General features: G+C 45.8%; 1 protein-coding gene across 1 annotated transcript; it reads right to left on the reverse strand.

Annotated features, from left to right (window-relative positions):
- Positions 1–9,658: 9,658 nt before the first annotated feature.
- Positions 9,659–12,410, reverse strand: LOC148144620 (uncharacterized). Its single transcript, XM_087975426.1, has 2 exons — positions 12,288–12,410; positions 9,659–10,504 (listed from the first exon to the last, which is right to left on the reverse strand). Exons 1-2 carry the CDS (start codon positions 12,408–12,410, stop codon positions 9,659–9,661), a joined length of 969 nt encoding a protein of 322 aa, XP_087831552.1.
- Between the last annotated feature and the right edge of the window lie 1,452 nt (positions 12,411–13,862).

Raw genomic sequence — 13,862 nt, forward strand, 5'->3', positions numbered from 1 at the left:
GATCATCTCCCAGAATTAAGTGTCTGGTTAACTTTCCGCCTTTCCCTCAACGTGTCTGCAGCCTGGCTACCAGCTCCATCTCTCGGAGCAGTTTGTCCTGGACCACAGCATCCATAGCCTCCCACCTTCTGCAAATTGAAAGACAAGTCTCACCCTGCCCTCTCCAATGTGTGCTGTGTAACTGCTTAATCATTTCTAATGTCTGAGCAGAGGCTGATAGCTAAGTTTGCAACCCATGAGGATGGCCTCAACTGGGACCTTTGGTTCATGTCACACTCCAGGTGGCCCCACTATACCAAACACACACAACACACGCTCTTACATACTTTCACACTCGCGCAAACCCTCTTTCATACACACTCTCTCTCTCTCAGACACACACACTCTGACCTCCCATACTCACACCCAAGCGCACACACTCTCTCATGCACATACATATAAGTCTATGGGGTGAATTTGCATTTGCAGAGTTATATTTGCAGGTACATTCTATTTGGTTCAAAAAGCTGGCAGTCAATCCATGTCATATTTTATAAATTCCTAATTTGAACTAAAACCAGTCTGACTCAAGGAGAATGTGAGAACTGATCTCCAGCATCTGCAAAGTTGAAGAGTGTGGTGCTGGTAAAGCGTAACAGTTCAGGCAGCATCCGAGGAGTAGGAGAATCAATGTTCAGGCATAAGCTCTTCATCAGGAAACCTCATTCCTGATGAAGGGCTTATGCCCAAAACGTCAATTCCCCTGCTTCTTGGATGCTGCCTGACCTGCTGTGCTTTTCCAGCACCACACTCCTTAAGTCTGACTCACGATTGGGATACAGACAGACCTTTCAAGTATTGTCTGTGCTGGGATGTTACCTCTTTTTATAAAACCTTAAGTTAACTCGAGAATTTGACTTGAAGTAAGTTCTGGGATTTACACATTAATGGAGCAAAATTTGCAACCCATTCTAAAAGATGAAAAACTTAACAGCAATCTAGGATATATCGTAATTCAATATATCGTATCGGTTTCATGACAGTGTAATGTTTTGCTATAAATTCTGTGTCTTATGATCCTGTTCCACAACAACCTGATGAAGGAGCAGCGCTTCCAAATAAACTTGTTGGACTATAATGTGCAACTATATGGTTTTTAACTTTGTTTCTAGTGAATACGGCCCACACGTCCCACTGCTGCCAGTAAACTTTACAATGTCGATGAAACAATGAACCTGAAGAGATGAAAGATTTACAATTTCTAACAATATTAATTGCTCATTCGCTGCTCCTTCTGATTCACGATATTGGAAATCTAGTGCAGGAGGCTGAAAGAAATGAGCAGCTTTAAAACAAAACCTGTTGGATCTCAAAACTTTCAATGAGGGTATGAGTCCAGTCGTAAGTTCAGGTAACCTTTATTGTGACCCAACTTTGTTACAGCTTCAGATCTCCCCAGCAAAATGGCGTACAAGAAGTAGCTTTATTTTAAAAACAGCTCAAAGTCAAAGCACACGCACTCACCACCCCGTGCTCCCCCCCTCCCTTTCTTTAACTATTGATCAGCTGAGTTGTCCCTTTGTTATTGGATCCTTGGTACAGCCTTAACCCGTAGGAAATTTATTAGATTACACAGTGTGGAAACAGGCCCTTCGGCCCAACAAGTCCACACTGACCCTCCGAAGAGCAACCCACCAGACCCATTCCCCTGCACCTAACACTACGGGCAATTTAACATGGCCAATTCACCTAACATGCACATTTTTGGACTGTGGGCGGAAACCGGAGCACCTGGAGGAAACCCACGCAGACATGGGGAGAATGTGCTAACTCCACACAGTCAGTCGCCTGAGGCGGGAATTGAACCTGGGTCTCTGGCACGGTGAGGCAGTAGTGCTAACCACCGTGCTGCCCACCAAATGTTGCCTTACTTAGCAATTTCAACCCAGTTGTTGTATCCAAGTAAGTTTCTCTGCGCTCATTTGCTGGGTGTGGGGATGGTGAGCAAGTCAAGAGCCGACTGTATTGCTGTGGGTCTGGAGTTATGTGTAGGCCGGAGTGGATAAAGGATGCAGCTGGGACGACTGAGTGAATCCTTTCCCACAACGGTAGTTTCCTTCCCTAAACAGGACATCAGTAAATCAGGTGGGGTTCTTTCCACCTGAAAATGGTTTCATTGTTAAATTCTGAACTCCAGATTTCTGACTGAATTCCGATTCTACCATCTGCCGCGGCAGGATTCGAGGGGAAAGATATAAAAGGGACTTAAGGGGCAACTGTTTCACACAGAGGATGTATGGAATGAGTTGCCAGAGGAAGTGGTGAAGGCTGGTACAAGTACAGCATTTGAAAGACATCTGGATGAATAGGAAAGGTTGAGAGGGATATGGACCAAATGCTGGCAAATGGGACTATATTAGGTTAGGATATCTGGTCCGCATGGACGAGTTGGACCAAAGGGTGTGTTTCCGTGCTGGACCTCTCTATGACTCCGACTCTAAATGCAAATTCACCACAGACTTACGTATGTGCAATTTGGGTTTGTGCGTGTTTGCGTATGGACATGCTTGATAAAGTGCGAGTGTGATGGAGTACAATCCTGTGAGAGTGTGTGAATGGGGAGGGGGGGGTGTAAGCGTGTGTGTATGAGAGAGAGAGCATGTGTATGAGAGGGGTATGGATAAAAGCAATGGATTGCATTTTGGTTTAAAAAAAAGGGTAAGACTTGTACAGTTAATTATAGGGCCCTGGGTCTTGTTGTAGAACAGAGAGACTGGGGGGGGGCGGAAACAGAAGAGCTCAGGTACTTTGAAAGTTACATCACTGGTAGATAGGGTGATTAAGAAGGCGTTTAGCACACTTCCCTTCATCGTTCACATCACTGAGTATAGGAGTTGTGATGTCATGTTGAAGATGTACAGGATGTTGATAAGGCCACCTTTAGAGTACTGAGTACAGTTCTAGTCGCCCCGTTATAGGAAGAATACTATTACAGAGGGTTTGGAAAAGATTTACCAGTATGTTGCCAGGACTGGAGAGTTTCAGTTATAAGGAGAGGCTGGAACTTTTTCACTGGAGTATAGGAAGTTGAGGGGTGATGTTATAGAGATTTATAAAATCATGAGGGATGTAGGTAAGGTGAATAGCCAAGGTCTCTTGCTTAGCATGGGGTGGGAGGGGTTCAAGACTAGAGGACATATCTTTTAAGGTGAGAGGAGAGAGATTGAAAAGGGACCTGAGGGGCAACGTTTTGACACAGAGGGTGGTTTATGAGTGAATGAACTTCCAGCAGAAGTGGTAGACACAAGTACAGTTACAACATTGAAAAGATGTTTAGATGGGTACATGGATGGAAAGGTTTAGACAGATATGGGCCAAATGCAAGCAAGTTTAGTTTGAGAATCCTGGTCACCATGGATGAGTTGGACCGAAGGGTCTGTTTCCGTGCTGTATGACTCTGACACAAAGAACCAGAAGTGATCTTCTTGAAATCAGTAGAATTCTGAAAGGGGCTTGACAGGGTGGATGCAGATAAAGTGCACCTTTGGGGGTGTCATAGAGTCCCTACAGTGTGGGGGCAGACCATTTGGCCCATCGAGTCCAGATCGATCCTCCAAAGAACATCCCACCCACACCCACACCCACCCCCTGCCATGGCCAATCCACCCTAACCTGCACATCCTTGGACACTATGGGTAATTTAACATGGTCAATCCAACCCAGGAGGTTGCTTAATATGATTCAAATGTGTCAGCAGCAATTGATTCAAGGGTTGGTGATTTCCTTGGATTTTGAGATGGCATTTGACCAGGTGGAGTGCCATATCTTTTTTATGCCCTGGAGCAGTTTAGTCTGGGTGAAGTGTTTACTAGATCGGTAAGGGTCCTTTATAGTGATCCTCGAGTAGCGGTTCTAACCAATGGTTTAAAGTCACGTTAACATGGCAGGGGCAGTCAGCAAGGCTGTGGCCTTTTATCTTTTCACAATGGTGATTGAGCCACTGGCGGAGGCTATATGGAGTGACCCCAATATAGTTGGCCCAGAGATGGGGTCAAAGGTTCATAAGATCACATTATATGTGGATGATACTCTCTTTTTCTCTTGAACCTGGCAGTTTCAGTGCCGCTTTCAATACAGTCATTGGCTCTTTCTCAGGTTACAAGATTAATTTTTCAAACTCTGAAGCTTTACCGATGGGGTATCTTAGGGGAATATCTTACGTTAAGGGTGGGTTTCCCTTTCAGTGGGCGCAGAGAGGTTTCCCTTACTTAGTCCTTTCTGTTACCCTCATCTTTGATCAGTTATTTAAGGCTAATTTTATCCACTTGTTTGACAAGATTAAACAAGATCTTCAAAGATGGGGAGGCCCTTTCGAGATCATGGTTAGGTCAAGTGGCTGTTATCAAAATGAATGTTCTTCCTCTCTTATTATAACCCCTGCGGATGCTCCCTTTCCTTTTTCCTAGGTAAATGTTTCGTAAATTGAATGATTGGTTTAGTTCTTCTATTTGGTGCCACAGGGGGGCCCTCATTAGTTTGTAAAACTGCAACTGACCCAGGGATTGGTAGTGGACCTCCCAGATATCAGAAGATATCAATTCAGCTCCTTTCTATCTTTTGTAAGTGATTGGGCATGTGAGGACTTGTGTCAATATGTTGGACATTGAGGCCTCTCAGGCAAAATGTCCTCTTATCAACCTGTTAAAAAAAATCACACAACACCAGGTTATAGTTCAACAGGTTTAATTGGAAGCACACTAGCTTTCGGAGCACCACTCCTTCATCAGGTGATTTTTAACTTTGTACACCCCAGTCCAACACCTGCATCTCCAAATCATATCAACCTGGTGTTTTTAAAAGTTACGGAACATTGTCATAATCCAATAGTTACTAATACTGTCTAGGGTTGGAGGGCAATTAGGCAGATGGGGGGATAATATGTGTAAAACTTGTTTTCTTACTCCCATAGTTGGCATGCCGGGTTTCCGGCCCGGGATAATGGACCCCGGGTTTAAACTTTGGACAGATAGTGGAGTTTCTTGTTTGGATAATTTGTTTGAGGGTGAAATGATGATGTCCTTTGATCAAATAATTCGATAAGTATGGATTATCTAGTAGGGACCTCTTTAGTTTTATTCAGATCAGACATTTTATTTGAAAAGAGACTATGCTTTTGACTGTTACAGATCTGATACAGAGAAGAGGAACACACTAGGAACACACTCTCTGTGACTACTCTTTATCATCTGTTGGCAGAGGTTTCTTGGGTGACATCGAGCGGCCACGTGAGACCTGGGTTAGAGAGTTAGGAGTTGAGATCACTTCGGAAACATGGAAGGATATATGTGACAATGCGAGGAAGATTTCGATCTGTAATGAGACCCATGTTATGCAGTTAAAGATTCTTCATATAGTTCATCTGGCCCCAGATTGTCTCGCGAAATGTAATGAGGGAGCATCTTTAAAATGCCCCAATAGACACCTGCCTTTTTTTTGCAAATCCAGCTAGAACATGAATTATAATTTATATTTTGGATGAATAGGATGGTTGTGAACAAGTTACAAGGATTATGATTAAAAAGGGTTACAGGAAAGGTCGTAAAGGTTCAGGGATCAGACTCAGATTAAAATACCCATGAATGGCCTCTCTCACCCACCAAATATACTGTTGAATGCAGTTGGACATCCCGTCCGGATCCAACACCAGGACCGGCTTCTTGGACCTTCCTCCAGCTCCAGGGGGTTGTTGAGCTCCTGGGCTCCGGCCGCCGCTCCTCCATCTTCCGCCGTCGAAGAAGCCGCGGGCGCCGGCTCTCTCTCCTCCACCGCCGACATTTTTAATTTGTTTTCTCGTTCACCCGGTAACCGTCACCTCCCCCTTCCCGGGCCCGGGAATTATACACAAATAAATAATAAACCCCACCGGGGACTGTCTCCTTTTCTTCACAACTTTTGCTTGAAAAGTTCCGACTTTAATTTGAAATGTATTTTAAAGGTATTTTCTGAGGTAAACAATGCCTGTCTGCCCCCCTCCCTCTGTCAGAAACTGCCCGCTGAGTCGATGAGAAAACCGCAGCCTCGCGCCGCCATCTTTGTATTTCTTCTTCCTTCCGTCTCCTCCTCCAGTGACGCGCGTCATCCGCACCCCCTCCAATCAGAACGCACCTTACTCCACCCGACCAATGGCGACCGACTTTGCGGTCGGTAGGTGAACCAACAACACGGTATATCACTCTCCGATTAGTCCGCACTGACCGCAGGCTTTGGGATTGGTGGAGAGGTTCGCAGGCGTGTTCCATGTTCAGGAGGAAAATGTTCTCACTCATTCTACACGAGAAGGCTCAATTTACTATAATGGGCTCAAAGGGAACAGTGGTTGTGTCCCATGTTGAGGAGAAAGGTATTTCAATTCATTCAGCAGAAGAGGACCTATTTACCACAGAGGCTTTTTTTATGGCGCAGTGGTAACGTCCCTACCTCTGAGGCCCAGGTTCAAATCCCACTGCTCCAATGATGTGTAATAACATCCTCAATCAATTCTTTTAGTCATAAGTCACACAACATCAAATTATAGTCCAACAGGTTTATTTGAAATCGCAAGCACTTGGAGCATAGCCCCTTCATCAGGTGAAGTCATGGTTAAAAAAACCGTGCAGAAAGAGAATTCAGATAAATGTTCAGCCACGGATGGTGATGAAAGACAGAGCATCTCAACAGTCAATTGCCTACTCCCATTCCTATTTCTGATCATCTTAATACATGATAACTTGTGTGTTTTCCAAACATTAATTTTATTTCCATGGTTTAAAAATGAATAATGAGGATGGTCAGTTTGTTCTTTCTCACTTGGGCATTTTGTGACCAACAACTATTTATATGGCAGTGTTAATATCATAAACCCTCTCATGAGATGTCAGGGGAGCAATTCATAAACAAAATTTGACACTGAGTCACTCACGTAGATATGAGAACAGAGAAAGCACCCTGCAGATATTGGGAATCTAAGTTATTGTCGTGAAATGTTAATAAGAGCAGGTGAACACCCCCAATAAGTGGAACTCACCTAACTGACCTAATTATAATCACCACAATACGATTCTTCACTGAACTCTGTGATTACTTTCCTGTTTAATGATCCAACTCTCTTTTGAATGCCATCATTGATTCTGAGCACTACACACACTGTTGCAGACCATTCCAAAAGTCGAAGTCATTAACAAATTAAGTTTTAGATCTCTTCCAAAACACAATCCATATGGATTCTTCCTTCGAATCATTTGCAGTAAGTTCTTGACATGGACAAATTTTCAACTTAGTGCATTTGTTCAAATTTTGTATCATACTGGGGTGGCACGGTGCTTGGCATTGTTACCTCACAGCACTAGGAACCCAGGTTCAATTCTAGCAGTAGGTGAAGTTTGCATGTTCTCCTTGTCTGCATGGGTTTCCTTCCACAGTCCAAAGATGTGCAGGTTAGGTGGACTGACCATTCTAAATTGCTCTGATGTGTAGGTTAGGTGGATTAGCCATGGTAAATACAGGAGGATGGGGTGTTCTTTGGTGGGTCCATGTAGGCTCAATAGGACAAATGGCCTCTTTCTGCACTGTAGGGATTTTATGTATCTCGGTTGGATTTCTTGCACATGCTCCTTTATGAAAGGCACATTTTACTGTCGTGTTCAGTACTGCAGGTATATTTTCACGCATACCTCTAAATTAAGTTTGTATGAAATCCCCCCATTTCACTGCATTTTAACTAGTTTTCCCCACCCCTTCCATTCCTTATCCATTTTTCCATTGCCTTGTGTTATGATCCTCTTCTTTTTATATATTATTGTAGACTGGCTAAATCTAATGACCATGTCTCCAAAGTATAAGATGAAAATAAGATGCTTTTTTCCTGATTCCATACTTTGGTGAGTCTATTACTACAGTTTGTTAAGGTCTCTTCCCAAAGAGAACTCTTAATCCTGCATCCTTCAGGAGGATTAGGTAAGGATATCTGGTCAGCATGGATGAGTTGGACCATTGGTCTGTTTCCGTCCTGTGCATCTCTATGACTATGACTATCAGATAAGGGCCAGGAACAGGCAGGTGGAACTTCTTTAGTTGGAGATCATGGACTGGTTGACCAAAGGGTCTGTTTCCAGGCTGTATGACTCCATAACATCGAATGAATGGGAATCAATCCCAAAGAGATGACAAACATTACGAGCACCATCTCAGGCGCATGTTTGTGGATCCCCTCCAGATAACTGAGGGCAGTGGGGCACTGTAAAGTTCAGTATATCAGACAGTCAGCAAGTTCACTCCAGGAGACTTGTCTTGAGAAAGGAAGTGGTTTCTTGTCCCATCAGCTGGACTGTGGATCAGTTTGGAGTAGGTCCTATATTTCTGACAACATAGGTAGACAGAGTTGAGACTGTGGTGCTAGAAAAGCACAACAGGTCAGGCAGCATCCAGGGAGCAGAAGAATCGACGTTTCAGGCATAAGCCCTTCATCAGCAATGAGGCTTGTGGGCTGGGAGGGGTGAGAGATAAATGGAAGGAGGTGTAGGGGTGGGGGAGTGGGGGGAAGGTAGCTGAGAATGCAACAGGTAGATAAAGGTGATAGGTCGGAGAGGAGGGTGGAGAGGATAGATGGGAAAGGTGATGGCCAGGTCAGGAGGGCGGTGCCAAGTTGGAGGCTTGGGACTGAGATAATGGTGGGTGGTGGGGGGAGGATAAATGAGGAAACTGTTGAAATCCACATTGATCCCGCGTGGTTACAGGGTCTCAAGGTGGAAAATGAGATGTTCGTCCTCCAGGCATCAGGTGGTAAGGGTTTGGCAATGGAGACGGCCCAGGACCTGCATGTCCTTCACGGAATGGGAGGGGGAGTTGGAGTGTTCAGCCACGGGGCGGTGGGGTTTGTGGGTGTGGGTGTCCCAGAGAGGTTCTCTGAAATGATCCACAAGTTGGCATCCTGTCTCCTCAACGTAGAGAAGACCACATTGGATGCAATTGATACAGTAGGTGACGCTGGTGGAGGTACAGGTAAATTTATGTTAGATGTGGAAGGATCCTTTGGTGCCTTGGATGGAGATGAGTGGAGGTTTTACTCATGGCTAACTCTGTTTTGGATGTCATCTTAGGTTTGTGCGGATCATTTCAGTGGGGATGTGCAGTCTAGGGTTCAATGAGCAGCAGTGCCCACTGGAAGCAAAGCTCACAAAATCCCATATTCCCTAGTGTGGAAACAGGCCCTTTGGCTCAACAAATCCACGATGACCCTCTGAAGAATAACACACACAGACCCATTCTCCTACCCAATTACTCTACATTTCCCCCTAAACAATGCACCACATCTACATATTCCTGAACACGCTGGGATAACTTAGCTTGGCTCATTCACTTGCACATCTTTGGATTGTGGGAGGAAACTGGAGCACCCGGAGGAAACCCTTGCAGACATGGAGGGGACGGATGGGCAAACTCCCCACAGTCACGTGGTGGGTGGAATCGTACCCCGGTCCCTGGCCATGTGAGGCAGTGGCACTAATCACTGAGCCACTGTGCCGCCCGTGAGCCAACCTGGGGTTGGGGGAGGAATGGGAGGGGTGTGTGGGTGCAGTCTAGCAGAAAACAAAGAAACCCACAGACTCTCCCACTGCACCCATTGTCAGAACAGTCAGGAGGTTCAGTCCTGGGGTTGACCCACAGCAGCATCACTGTCGGAATCAGATTGTTGAGAACACTGGTGCCCCCTCTGGTGTCTCTGCAAGTTACCGGACAATGCGAATCTCCGCCCGCACTCGGGGCAGGCAAATGGCCTCTCCCCTGTGTTGACCCGCCAGTGGGCCAGCAGTTCAGAGGAACGTTTAAAGCCCTTCCCACACCAAGGGCAGGAGAACGGCCTCTCGCTGGTGTGGACCTGTTGGTGCATCAGCAGGGCAGAGGAATCGCCAAAGGCCTTCCCACACTCGGGGCAGTTGAAGGACCTCTCCCCTGTGTGGACCCGCCGGTCGGTCAGCAGGTGGGAGGTGTGGTTAAAGTTCTTCCCGCACTCGGAGCAGGAGAATGGCCTCTCCCTGGTGTGGACTCGCTGGTGCTTCAGCAGGACGGAGGAATCGCCGAAGGCCTTCCCACACTTGGGGCAGCTGAAGGGCCTCTCCCCCGTGTGGATGCGCCGGTGGGCCAGCAGGTTGGAGGATTTGCTAAAAGTCTTCCCGCATTCAGGGCAGAGGAAGGGTCTCACCCCAGTGTGGACCCTGCGGTGGGCTACGAGGGCAGAGGCCTGGGCAAAGCCCTTCTCGCACTCAGGGCAGGTGAATGGCCTCTCCCCAGTGTGGGTGCGCCGATGAATGTCAAGGTCAGACGGGAAATGGAAGCTTTTACCGCAGTCACCACATTTCCACGGGGCGGGATTCCTCGGGTTTCTCCATGGCTGAAGCTTCAGCCGCACACAAACACGTGTACAACCCCTCTTTGCCGTGAATTCCTCTTTCCAGGCAGTATAACTGTTCCAGGCTCCACACTCAGTGCACTACAACAGTATGGTCTCTCATCCAGTCCCACCGATGCTGAAAATGTACTGAAACAGGAACCCGTCCTTCTCACAGCATCATAGTCGAAAATCGTTGCAGTCCCGATGGATTGAGTGACTGTCAAACATTGATGTGAAAATGAGGACTGCAGACGCTGGAGAGTCAGAGTCAAAAAGTGCAGCGCTGGTAAAGAACAGCCGGTCAGGCAGCATCCGAGGAGCAGGAAAGTCGAGCGTAAGCTGTTGATTTTGAAAATTCTGTTTTCAGATAATCTGTAAAAAGAGATTACAAAAGTCATCACTGTCAATCCGGGGGGAGGTGGGGTCGGAATGAGACAACAAGGTATTGACACCGACACCAGAAAGAAACTGAACATAGAGACGTGGCAAACATTAGTGGCAAGCCAGAGTCAGAGAGAGACACAGCACAGAAACAGATCCTTCGGTCTAACTCATCCATGTTGACCAGATATCCAAGATTGATCTAACTCCATTTGCCAGCATTTGGCCCATAACCCTCTAAACCCCTCCTATTCATATACCCATCCAGATGCATTTTAAATGTCATAATTATATCAGCACCCACTACTTCCTCTGGCATCTTTGTACACGCGTCACCTTCTGCATGAAAAACTTGCCCCTTAGGTCTGTTTTTAACAAATTCCCCTCCGTCTAAACCCGTGACACTATGGCAATCCCAGTCTACGTTTGAAAAGTTAAAATCCCCAACAATAACCATGCTATTACTCTTACAGGTAACTGAAATCTCCTTACAAATTTGTTTCTCAATTTCCCACTGACCATGAGGGTATCTAAAACACATTCCCAATAAGGTGATCATCCCTTCCTTATTTCTCAGTTCCAACCAAATAGCCTTCCTGGATGTCTTGTCCATCCCTGAGCCACATTTCTGTAATTGTTATGATACCCCATTCCTTCTTCCTCATCATGCCCGGAGTTCATCTGCCTTCCCTGTTAGGCCTCTTGCAATCAAGTAAATGCAGTTTAATTGGTCAGTCCTACCTTGTTCTCTGTTTTGTTCCTTCCTGCCCTGACTGTTTGACTCGCTCACTTTCCCAACTATACCAGTCTCAGATTGATCTCTTTCCTCATTATTTCCCCACCTACCACACTTCACAAGTTTAAATCCTCCCGAGCAGCTCCAGCAAATTTCCCTTCCAATATTCAGATGCAATCTATCCTTCTTGTACAGGTCATTTCTACCCCAGAAGAAATTCCCATGATCCAAAAATGTGAACCAGCTCCTCAGTCACGCATTCATCTGCTATATCCTCCTATTCCTACCCTCACTAGCTCGTGGCACCGGGAGTAATCCAGATATTAGTAGCCTCGAGGGTGTCCTTTTTAAATTCCTGCCTAACCTTCTATATTCTCCCCTCAGAATCTCATCCTTTTGCCTTCCTATGTCGTTGTATGCATTGGAACCAATGACCTCCTGCTGGTCCCTCTCCCCCTTGAGAACATTCTGCACCCTCTCTGAGATATCCTTGATCCTGGCACCAGGGTGGCAACACACCATTTTGATTTTTTGCTGTTATCCACAGAAACATCAGTCTGTGCCCCTGACTAGAGAGTCCCCTATCACAATCGATCGCTTGGAACCCAACGTACCTCTTATTGCATGGCAGCCTGTCTCGAGAACAGAAACTTGGCTGTTCGTGCTATATTCCCAGAGTGTCCATCACCCCCTACATTTTCCAAAACAGCATAGTTGTTTGAAATGGGGACAGCCACAGAAGATTCCTGCACTACCTGCCTATACCTTTCCTGGAGTTAACCCAGACGGTATCTTCGGCTTTTCTCCCTTCCTATAACTGCCATCCATCACACCTCCACGTTCTTGCAAATTTCTCACTGCCTCTAACTGTTGCTCGAACCGATCCATGCAATCCGCTAGGATTTGCAACCAAACACGCGTACTGCAGACATAATCACCAGTAACCTGGATACTCTCCTAATCTCCCATGTCCGATAGGGAGAGCATATCACTCTACGAAAGGCCACCTTTACTCCTTCACAATCTACAGGCACAGAAAATAGCAGTCTTTTTGCTCTAAAAAAGTGCTCCAGGCTAACTTAGTACTTGTGTTTCATATTTTTAAAATTTAATCAAGAGACAGAGGTCAATAAAACATATTGGAGTGATACAATGGCTGAGAGTTTAGCACTGCTGCCTCACAGCACCAGGAACCCAGGTTCAATTTCACCCTCGGGCGACTGTGTGAGTGGAGTTTGCACATTCTCCCCATGTCTGCGTGGGTTTCCTCCGGGTGCTCCGGTTTCCTCCCACAATCCAAAGATGTGCAGGTGAGGTGAATTGGCGGTGCTAAATTGCCCATAGTGTTAGGTGTATTAGTCAGAGGTAAATGTAGGGAAATGAGTCTAGGTGGGTTACTCTTTGGAGGGTCAGTGTGGACTGACTCTCCAAAGAGTGCTAAACTCTCAGCCATTGTATCACTCCAATATGTTTTATTGACCTCTGTCTCTTGATTAAATTTTAAAAATATGAAACACAAGTACTAAGTTAGCCTGGAGCACTTTTTTAGAGCAAAAAGACTGCTAAAGTTGGGCCAAAGGACTTGTTTCCATACTGAAGGTAATCTAATCTAATCTAATCTAATCTAATCAAGAAAGAACCCACTCTATTCACTACTGCTATTTACATGTTCAAAACTTATGCACTTATCTGTTCCTGTTCTGTGAGATCCCCTTACAGGTTCCTCCAAGGTCAGCTGTGAATTTTGCTGTTCATTAACTTTTGCTAGATGCTCTCTGATGTCCAGTAACTGTGCAGATTCACTGCTGTGTCAGGTAGCAGTGTAGGTTTCATTCTCTGTCTCCCTCGTTTTGGACTCCCCTATCCTGGGGAAATGATCTTGGCTGTTCACCCTATCCATGCCCCTTATAAACTTTTGTACGGTAACCTCAGCCTCTGATGCAGAGGGAAAACAGTGCCAGTCTTTTCAGCCTCTCCCTCTAGCTCAAACCCTCCAACTCTGGCAACAACCTTGCAAATCATTTCAAAACTGTTTTAAAGTTTCACAACATCTTTCCCATAGAGGGAGACAAGAACTGAATGCAGTCTAACTGATGTCCTGTACAGCCACAACATGACTCCCAACCCCTGTACTCAATGCTCTGACCAATAAACGCAAACACACCAAATGCCTTCTTCACTACCGTGTCTACCTGTGACTCCACTTTCAAGGTACTACAAATCTGCACTCCATGGTCTCTTGATTCAGGGACATGCCCCAGGGCCTTACCATTAAGTGTGTAAATCCTGCCCTGATTTGCCTTTACAAAATGCAACACCTCACATTTATCTAAATTAAAC

This window comes from Chiloscyllium plagiosum, unplaced genomic scaffold (genome assembly GCF_037043375.1).
Source record: "Chiloscyllium plagiosum isolate Xiang-an unplaced genomic scaffold, Cpla_swu_hap1 HiC_scaffold_27, whole genome shotgun sequence".
Classification (NCBI taxonomy): Eukaryota; Metazoa; Chordata; class Chondrichthyes; order Orectolobiformes; family Hemiscylliidae; genus Chiloscyllium; species Chiloscyllium plagiosum.